The sequence below is a fragment of the Zophobas morio genome, unplaced genomic scaffold (assembly GCF_036711695.1).
Source record: "Zophobas morio isolate AGI-343-1 ecotype UQ-CSIRO unplaced genomic scaffold, CSIRO_AGI_Zmor_V1 ptg000002l, whole genome shotgun sequence".
Classification (NCBI taxonomy): Eukaryota; Metazoa; Arthropoda; class Insecta; order Coleoptera; family Tenebrionidae; genus Zophobas; species Zophobas morio.
Window position 1 is genome coordinate 22,323,412 of NW_026972107.1, and position 11,241 is coordinate 22,334,652.

The 11,241-nt window shown below is 31.7% G+C and overlaps 1 protein-coding gene across 1 annotated transcript in view; it reads right to left on the reverse strand.

Annotated features, from left to right (window-relative positions):
• LOC135130644 (POU domain protein 2-like) overlaps positions 1–10,926 on the reverse strand; it is a 91,302-nt gene extending 80,376 nt beyond the window's left edge. The window contains exons 1-2 of the mRNA XM_064058073.1: positions 10,371–10,926; positions 2,439–2,483 (exon numbers count right to left, since the gene is read on the reverse strand). Of these exons, the coding sequence (XP_063914143.1) occupies positions 2,439–2,483; positions 10,371–10,854 (529 nt within the window). The 5' untranslated portion in view covers positions 10,855–10,926. The remainder of the gene's footprint in view (positions 1–2,438; positions 2,484–10,370) is intronic.
• Between the last annotated feature and the right edge of the window lie 315 nt (positions 10,927–11,241).

Consider the following 11,241-nt stretch of genomic DNA (forward strand, 5'->3'; position numbering starts at 1 on the left):
TCTAACAGAAATATTGGGAAAAGGTCATTTTGACAATTAGGTTTTATAATTTGTAGAAAATGAAAACGTTGATCTCCCCTTTTGTCTGTCTGTCTGTCTGTAGTCTCTCTTTACGGAACCGATTACACAAATTACTTTCATATTATCACGTTGACAGTAAAATCAGAACCAAAATTGGCCTACGTACTTTCGTCAAATAATTAGGTACTTCAGCGATCTCAAAATTTGGTTAAGTAAATCTCATTTCAAGTCTACATTCTAGTTTGGTTGCACATTTATATATTATTTTAACATTGCGTAAGCAACTTTTTATAAAAAAGAATAAAATTGGTTTAATGAAATTTTGCAATTTGTTATAAAACCTACATAAACGGATTAACATTCTTCTCCTCCAGAAAGTTAGTGGTGTCATTGTTTAAAAAATTAAATAAATGTTATCCTTTACCCGTGGTTGATTAATTTAGTTCTATATTAGTTTTAACAAATACGGGTTATCTTAAAAAAATGTTAAGAAACTTGAATATTAACAACAATAATAAAAACGTTTATTGTGCGTAAGAAATACTATTATAATGTATGCACTCGTCAAAAAAGAAAAACAAAATCACTAAAATTGCATAGAAATGTGAATATATTTAAATAAAACAGTAGCTCAAACAAGTACAGTATCTGTCAAAACAAGTCAGGTAATGAACAAATAAAATAAATATACTTAATAAATAGTATTATATCAATAAAATTTTAAACAGAACTTTAACAAAATTGTATGTAATCATATTTACATATTGTTTATCTATCAATAAAGCTCTTAAAAAATAAATGAAGTAGATTGCATTTGATCGATTTTCTCTGGAACAGGAAAATAGTTTTTTTTAGTTCTGATTCTATAAAATTGTCATTAAATTGAAACTATTACTTTGTTTACGTTTATTAAAAGTTGATAATGTGTTTACAAAGAGTTGTATTTGGTAAATCTTGTCTTCTAAATCTGGTTTAATGTTTTATCGTCACTTTTAATGTCTCCATTCTTATTAAAATAGTTTTTTTTTTGGGTTTGAACATGCTAATTTTTCTTTTAAAGTTAAAAGTTGGCCAAAACAAACAAAATTTTTGACAGGATAATCGATTTTATACTTTAAGTATTACAGTATTTCGTTGATCACTTTCTTGTTATTTTTGTTACTTGATGTTCATTGCAAATAATTTTCAGAGTAGACAATAAATTTTAGAGCACACTTTACCCACTTTATTTCCCTTCTAGTTCTGGCCCTGACTGATTTATTAGGTTTTATCCTAATAGTTTTTTCTTTGTCAAAAGGATAAAAAAAGGTTACAAGAAAATTTTATTATCAACACAATAGTCTAGTTTTTCAAAAGAGCGCGGTATTTTTTATATGGCCTTTTTGCAGTGAAAAGACAAAATGGTTGTTTATGGAACATGTATAAAAATAGAGGACTCAGACATAGAAAGACCGATGTGGACATGAAATTCGAAGAAAATTGACGGATCTAATACAGGTTACAACGTAAGCACTGATCAGATCTAATTGATCTGCTTTAAAGAATATGTAATTGCAATGAAATATAATCAAAGTTACACTATAATAATAAAATACGAAATATGAACAACTTTAAGTTTAATATTTAATACTGATGATCATTATAAACACGTTAAAAAAGTTTTTGTTGTTTTTTTGCCGTTCCTACATTAACCAATATAGAGAAAAGAAAAATTTTTTCAGGGGTAACTTGAATGTGGTTCTGTGAGGGAAAAACTTCTATATTAGTCAAATGAAGAAACAACGTTACGTCTAAATTAAAAATCTTATGGTGTTAAACCACTTCACTTATTTGCTTTTCTATGTTAATTTCAAATTACACGCACTTCCCCTGACCCGAGCCGCTCCAGCGAGGAAGTTTCCAAATTAACTAGTTAAATACTTAATTTTGATTATGCAAATTGGCTCTTCTAATAAATCATTTTAAATTTAAATATAAAAGCTTTTAAACAGGCATGAATATTCAGAGCCGAAATTAAAACGTGATGGCAGATTCGACGAGATCGAGGTTGTTGTGAATCCCTTAAGACGATTTGAGGGATTTCTCCCCGCGGATATGTATATGTGTTATGAAAAGAACATTTAAACCTGTTGCAGCCCCTGGAAAGACATCGGGGTTTCTTGAACACTCGATCCCTTTCAATAAACTACCTACCCCCCAAGGTTATGACATTTTTAGAAGCTGAATATTTAGTCACAAGGGTAAAAAACTTACGGCTTTACAAATAGGGAAAGCGAATTGAGATTTATTGCTCGTAATAAACGATCGCAAATTTTCGGCGAGCCCTTTGAAATTCTGCGATTTTTCTAACGGTACTAAATTTAGAAAGTTTTATGGTGTTTTTTAGGAGTGAGTATTTGAATAGATGGAGTGCTTACCGTACTGTTTGTCCCCCGACGGTGTCACCGGAGAATTTGCGATTTCTGAAAAAGGAAACGACGTTTAGAGAGAGCACGTGAAAAATTTGAAAGTAATTTCTTGTAGCGTATCACCAATTATAATCTAATTAGGCAACAGTAGAATTATATTTGAATCTTCTTCGGTTTCTGTTTGCCACATTACAAACCTGAACAATATTTCTTTTCAGACGTGTTATAACACACACGTTACGCCTCCCCACAAATTAAAATATTTATGTTTTGCATACCGTCTTTGATTTATGCGTGTTGGGCGATTCTTTCTGATCATATTTAACCTCGCATCATGCAACACACAACAAAGAAACTAACCGCTGAAACAGACTTTTTTTTTGGCTTGCGTTGAGGATTGCTATTAACCAATTAGTTTATACAAAACGACCTTTATTCATAAATTTTACCGAGTGATATTCTATTTAGAATATGCAAAAGAGAAAGGTTTACGAACTTTTAATTAAAACAAGCTCACGCGACTACTTCGGATCAAATTTTAAGCGGCAACACCTTTCAAATAAACTAGCAAATATTATTTATTTTTTTATTTTAATTATATGGTAGGACTTACTATATGTATATAATTTATAGTTTTCATTTACTATAATGTCGATGTAATACCAACGTTACACATACATTAAAAGCTTTGGAGATTAGTTTATGGTCGTTCACACGTCGTGCTCACAATTAAACACAAAATAAAAAAAATGCGCCTTTTTTGCATAATGTGTGCTTGTTATCTGTTATTAAAATTGACAATAATTACCGTGCGCAACGACGTTTTCTTTAACAAAAATTTCCTATGTCGTATGGGCAAACCCAAACGTTAAAATTGAGATAATGACAGTTGGGAATAATTTTAATGAGTGTCGCTTATTTCCACGATTAAGGAGAGACAATAAGAAAAACATTCCGCTAATTATTTTATATGAAGTTTAAACATTTATGTGGATAAGTTCCACATATCTATAGAAAGATTCTAAAATGTCAGCTGACAAAAATATGAATAAATGGCATGTTTATATGGTATTTGTTAGTTTTTAACACAACAAAAGTTTATGTCACTCTCAAATGTAACAAGTGACATCAAAAAATATTTTTAGTACGATAAATTATATTCTCATAACTTCAATAAGACTTATTTTGTATAATTTTGGATTCGCATAAGCTGTTTGTTGTTTACAAAATTAATTCGTATCCGACGGACTATCGAGTATCCAATGATTATATTAGTGTTACAAAGTGAAGATGCTAGAAGAATGTGGAATGCAAATAAATAATTCCAAGTTAATAATTGAGAGACGGATGCTTAACTGAATAAGCATAGAATAAAAACTTTTTTAATTCATAAAATTACAGAAATAATTCCAAACCAAGAAGTTTTTAATTTTCTGTTTGTATTGTAAAGATTAAATACTTTACGATATTCTCTTTTAATAACAAACATTAAAAAGTTATATCATTGTTGCTATTCTTAAAATTCTAATGAAAACTAAATACTCACATAAACTTCATCGGTGTATGTATTTTTTGCATATCTTATAATTTATTGTGTTTGTATTACTAAAATGTATACCTATATTTAATTTTCACGGCGGTGAATAAAATTCACTGGCACCTTAATATTTACAAATTCTTTATTTCACATGGTTAAAACATAAGTATGTATGTAGAAATAATAAAAAACAAAAAATCGAGAACCATTTTTCAGTCCGTGGGGTACAATCTTAATTAAGTTTAGTCTGTATTATTTATTATAAAACAGATTAATTTTCAAACCTATTGAACTAAAGACTATCGAATTGTAATTGTACACTACAACAACAGATTCGGTCATATTATAATTAAACTATTAAAACTGATAATAATAATAAAAAGCTCTTCGTGTGATTTCCCTTCGGTCTGCCCTGCAATAAACTAATAACATTTTACAGTTGGGTCAGTTCTGTACAGCTGTGTAGCAAAACCGTTATTTAAACCTAGATGTTGAGCCAGTTTTTATTATTTTCTAACATTTTGGTAAAATTGGTTAAATTCTAATCAAAATATGTTATGTTTTAAGATATTGTTAAATCATATCCTCCGGAAAACTGATGACGTCACTTCAAAAATTGTTGAATACATCTTCAAAAATATGACACAATTGTGTCATTGCTTCCAAGATGATTTTATTTTTTAATTTACGTAAACACAGTGTTTAGAAAAATTAATGTGTAAACCCACTGACATATATACATATATCTTTCAATTTCACTGAAACAGATTGTTTTCAGAAAAATTTGACAACCCTTCAAACAATGCATTAAACCTGTGTATTTCTACTGAAAAATAGGCTGTTGTCTGGACAAAACGAACATGGGATACCTAATTATTTTAAAAAATATCGATTTCAACAAAATTAAAGTGACATTTTGAGTTAACGTTTCAACGGTTGCGAAATTATATAAGAGTGATATGAACACAGTTATATAATTTAATGCTATCATTCAAATTAAGTTGAATTTTATAAATTTCGTAATTAAGTGGTGAGATCTGTAGATACGTATTTCTCGCTGCACTTTTAATGAAGTTGTGTACTTATTTGGAATAAAGAATATAATTAATCTTATTTAACAAACTTCTAAACGTTGGATAATGATGGTTATCTGTACCTATGTTATTATTCACACATACTGGGGCGTATAACTGACTACGTATTATTATTAAACTTCATTTTAATTTCTTGTCTACGAAGCTTTGTTTTACTAACTCAAGTTGCAAATATTCGTAAAATGCAGGAATTTTAGCCAGAAAAAAGTAAAAACAATAAAAGGTGCTTACGGCACAGCATTAGAGCAATGTATAGGAGAGTTTATGAGTCAACAACACCATAAATGCGTATTGTGTAACAAGATTAATGACAATTTCGTATTTATTTCTACGTTTATAGAAATATGGGTGATTGTGTGCAAATAGAACTATTTCTGATTTTTAATGCAGTTTGATAATAGCACGATTTTATTACTTAATTTTTTATTTAGTTAGAAATTAATTTTTATTGAAGAGTGTAAATGCATAATGACCCAGCGTTAATGTTCAATAAATTTTATGTTATATTTTGCTACGGCTTATCCTCTCTGCTCCTTGTTCGATATTCGGCGAGCAAAAGTGAAGCACGAACATGAGAAACCGAGCGATGCGTGTGAAATGATTGTGTCAATTTTAGAAGACGAGTTGTGAAGTGTTTATCCCGTCGATCTTTGGTCGCTTTTCCCATGTAAATTTATGCAAAAGCGTGTGCATTAGCCGTTAATTTGACGGCAACATTCATTATAATATCAGCTATACCTACAGCTAAATACATCAATTACGTGAACGTTTACATATCATTCACTAAACGCCCAACGCCGGAGATGGTTGTTTTGTGTTGGACGGTGTGAGGCCGGCCGAAGACATGCAAATAATTCCACGATACGATAATGGACCGATAATAATGACCATTATCATCACTCACTGAAAACTAATAATGAACCATTAATACATCCAATTTATTTCATTATTATAATTCATTTCTTTGGGTGTATGACTCAGCTGTAACTGGTCGTCCCGGCTTTACCACGAGTAATTTTCGGCGTTCTCCGTTCACACACTCGCCGACTCAAACCAAAACACCGCTGACATTCAAAGTGGTACATCGCGGAGTTACCTGCCGCAAAATCATTAGCATGGGAAAAATGCCCATGAAAACAAAGAGCGCGCTTATTTTCGTATGCCAAACCGGGATGAATATTTTATCGCTGTTAATTTTCTTTGTCTATGGCAGGGGCCAAATCCTCCCGCTCCCTGTCCGTTACTAATTATTAACGATCCCCGCAGGTGCATTTTATCCCGACGATTTGCGGTTTTCCTAACAATTCTCGTCGAATTTACGATTGTTTCAGACATGTGACGAAATATTCTTCGAAAGCAATTGCCAAAAGTCGACAAATGACTGTAATTATGACCACCGAAATTGTTTTCGGCACAAAAATGTGCACAACTTCCCTAGAGATTGTGGATTTAAATATTGAGCGCCCGCATGAATAGGACATGTTTTCAATGGCCTAATGGACGTAAAACGTGCCGAAGGATCCCACTTTTGCAAACATATTCTACCTGCGCGAGAAGGACGAGCAGGTGTCAAAAAACGAAAGAATGAACATATGTCAGCCCGATTTTCGACCGATTGCCGTGTTTTTTTACAAAATACCATCGAAATGCAAAGCAAACGCAAATTTACTCGACCATGCTAGATGCGGATTCTATCTAAACTTCACTAAAACTTTCAACATTCAATCATGAATATTACAGTAAAAAATAAAAACCAAGTAATTTTTACATCATAGAAAAATAAAATGAAGACAAATATAGGAAAATATAATAATATAAACACAACACAACTGCTTCAATTAAAAAAAAATGTTTGGTCAGTTCAGGGTGAATGTGATAAATGTGATTTAAAATGAAATAAGCAACAAGTGATCTTTTTTATAAAATATAACTAAGTAGTTGTTTAATTTTTTGATATAACTAGAAATATACACGTACAAATGCTATCAAATTTGCATTCCTATAAGGATGAAATTTTTACTGAATTATAGTATATCGTTACAAGGAACAAATAAGTACCTACCTACTTAAATACAAATACCTAGAAACTAATTTATTAATCGTATGTCCACGCGGTACTTACTGGTCATTATACAGAAAAGTAATTGAATCATACTGTGTTTTTGATACGTTTAGGCTGTTACCGACGAGTGGGAAAATCTTACAGACATTGCAGAAGGTATTTTAATTCATTCGTGCTTCTACTGCATTTATTGAGATAAACTAATCAGTGTATCTATACTATCATAAGAAAATAGTATTTTACAAACTTCAATTAATGATATTTTCCTACACTTACGTTTAAATTTGTAATTGTAGAATAAAGACAAATTTTTGAAAAAGTATCCAATATTTCTTTGCATTAATTTAACCAATTATATCATTCGGAAATGAGGCTCGTTTTCAGTGCCATCAATGTGATGGGATCCATTTTTTCACACAAACTTCATTTAAATGAAAAAAAAGATACTCAAAATGTTTTTTTAAAATTTCGTCAACTCGAAAATTATTTGTCTGATAATCTAAAATCGTTTTTGTTACAAAGATTCAGGACAGCTTCTTATGAATTACATCATTAAGATCATATTTATTGAATATTAAATGTTCCCAAAAGAAACACTTAAAGTAAACTTCAAAAAATCTGCTATAGATTCCAAAATTGTTGGAAATAAAAAATTAAGCCCCTATCGTCGGTATTTTGGATTAAAAAAAAAACAATATTTACGCATAAATGGCACGAGTACTACTAGTAGTTGATGTTTAAATGTATAGTTTAGCATAAAAACTTTTTTCATAATTCTTAAACAAAATTGTTACTCACTAAAAATAGTGTTTACAAAAAACGATAGAGATAAATCATTTATGATACTTTTAAAAAATATTTAAAACTTATGCAAAATTTTATTACATGTGAGATAATTGAACAGCCTGCTTTTAATGAGTTTAATTTAAGAAAAGAAATAACGAAAAATACGATACGAAAATTTCATGTGTTAAATATGTAAATACAATCAGTAAATTTTAGCGTTTTAGATATAATTTTGAGTTAGAGTCTTCCGCAAAAGTTTCGCGACCTGCCCGATCCAAGGTTGCTTGACCTGGCTGACACATCGTAGCACATCCTAACTTTTTTATATGTAATACACGCTAATTTGACAAATTGGTATACCTATTTACAGTTGGTACAAAAAATGAATCAATGAAAATATCTTTAAATCGTTACCGTTAATATCTAGAAAATCTAATTTTTGTTGTAATATCAATATTTATTTGTTTTAACCTTCTCAAAAGATTGATACTGTGTGTAATATTAAATCCTGAATTGTTTATGTCTCTGTGATAACAAAATTTTGATTCCAAAATTTGCACCTACTAAACCTCGTATGTACTGGTGTAGAGTGCAAAAATGTTTGAGTCGTTCCTCAATGGTAGAAACATTTTTTTTTTCGGGAATATCAGAAGGTATTTCTTCACGGTTTTATGCATATCACATTTTAGACATAATTTAAAATGCAGAAACCATACTTTTATTTAAGAAAATGTGCGTGAAGAGGATATTTGAACACAGTGTTTGTGACAGCCCTTATATTTAATAATACTACAGCAATCTTTACGAAATTACATACAGTTGTTGTTCAAAATTTCGGTTTATTTTTATAATTTGGAAGAAAAGGATGCTTGACGTGAAATACCCTATATGTGAATGTTTTAAACCTTTTGCAACATGCATTTTTGAAATTTCAGTTTTGCGCTCATAAAATCAGATTATGACAACAATATAATGTTAGAAATTATTTCTTAAAAATAATTTGTGAATTTATTAAAAAACTTGGGAAATATTTTGGACGCTAGTGCATTTAAATAATTATTATTAGTAAATTTTGCGATATAGCATTTATTTTATTTCTGTTTTGTTTTCTTTGCTGAAAACCTCCAAATTTATAAAATAAAAAAAAAGTCGACTAAACAAATTTATATAAATAAATAACAATAAAACTCTTGAAAACATAAATTCAAGAATGAAGAAACAGTAAAGACAATAATCTTTTCCATGTATATACATGTGTATATTTTCAACAGAAATTTTTGTAATATTATTGATATATCTCCTGTGTTAAAAGTTAAATGTAAATTCTTAATTGTTACTGCACAGTTAGGGAGAGTAGAATTATATGTTTATGTAGACAATGTATGATTATTTGCAATAAGAAACCAGTGTAGGCACAATTTAAAATTATTACTGTTACTACATATTGGATATAAATATTTAAATTTTTGAAAGTAGACGTTTATTAAGGTGTTATATACATGCATATATATTTACATTGCGAATTTAATTTGTTTTTATTTTATTCATAATCGGTTTTCCTAATAACATGTATTTTGATTTATGCAATTTATCTTATTTGTTAATTATTTAGGTTTAATATTCTCCAAGAAGTCTACATTTTATTTAACTTATATATATATGGTGTATTTCAGCGGGATTTAAATTGGAAGTGTCTATTGGTTTCGTTATTTAAAATAGTTTTGCTGATATTCCAATATTTCAAAATATATGTACACATAATATAACGTCCAAAAATAATTAAAAAAATTAGAACTACCTAGTAAAATTGTTTCTGGGTATTGAAACGGATTTGCAAAATACTTGTAACTTATTAGAACATTTTCAGAGTAATATCACCAGCACAATGTTAATCGAAAAATGTTCGTTTCCTTCAGCTGTCACCGTTATATACATTTGTCCAAGTTTATTTTGTTATTTTATGTAGAACACCAACATACATACTTATACTTCAAGCACCACTTATTTTTCAGTTCTCTTTTTTTTTAGTCATTCGGTATATAATTTTTGCTTAAATTATTTTTATTATTTTAAATAATGATTAATATGTAGCTCGGTATATTCGAAACGGAATAGTTTATAATGTGCAGCTATAGTGGCTTTATATCTAAAATAGTCTTCTATAGTTTGACTTTTCATCAGGCGAAAAATCTGCTAATTAGATTTCAGCGTTGACGTAGACTTTCAGCTTTAGTACATACATCGTTTTTGTTAGGACTTGAAGACGTCAAAACAAATGACGAAACGTTCGCTTATAAGAATTTCTAGTGTGAGAGTCATAAGACAACAATCTGCATCTTCACACGTTCAGTCACATGCCCCCTAACCCAGGCAGGTAAATCTATACAGTTTTGCATCAATGCCAAAGCTCTGAGGATGACAAAGCGGAATGCGAAACGTTTATAACTAGTAGTTCCGCTTACCGTCGCTCCTGGCGGGCGCGGGACTCGGTGGCAAGGACCTGGGGGACTCCGCCGTCGGCGGTCCGACTCCTTCCTCTTCCGAACTACTCGACGGGCTACTCCCACGCGTGAAGCTCTTATTATTGTTTCTATTAAAATACACCCCGTTGTTCTGCAGCAGCATCATGTGCTGCTGCGCCGCGAAGTTGTTGAATTTGAGTTGGGACGCGACCGTGGGCGCCGTCTTCGTCTTGAACTTGGACATGGTGAAGTCTAGGGGCTGGTCGGTCTCGTGGGCGGAGAGGAGGACGTGCGAGGGCGGCTGGTGGAGCAACATCGGCATGTCTTCCTTCTGCCTCCAGAACGTGTGGCCGAAGTCGATCGTGTTGTTGTTGTTGTTCTTGAGCTTGGGGGTGTCGATGTTGTTGGGGGTGGGTGACGGGTTCGACTCGACCCACCTCCGCACAGTGTCGCTTTTGAAATCCGCCAGATTCGATACCTTCATCGGTCACTGGAGTCACTGCTCAGGTCCGCTCATCGTGCACCGCACTGCGATATGTCGTCACTGTCACTACGCGGGGTGATGTCATCAAGGGCCAGAGCACTCAAAGGGGCACAGGTTGTCTTTCCCGTGCTGACGGCGCTACCGTCTATGGCCGTATAACAACGCGTATTTGCATCGGTAGGATGCTGAGTCGGATGGAGGGGGGCCAGAATCCGGGCCTCCGGGTGGTGGGGCCGGCGCGCGGCCAATCAGCGCGCGCCATATTCCGATATACAATAGTATATAAATTGTATGGATTATTTATTTATTCTACATCTTATGTATGTATTTATGTGAATATATGTATAGGAGCAAAAGGATTACTGTTTCTCCTTTTTCTCCGAGCTG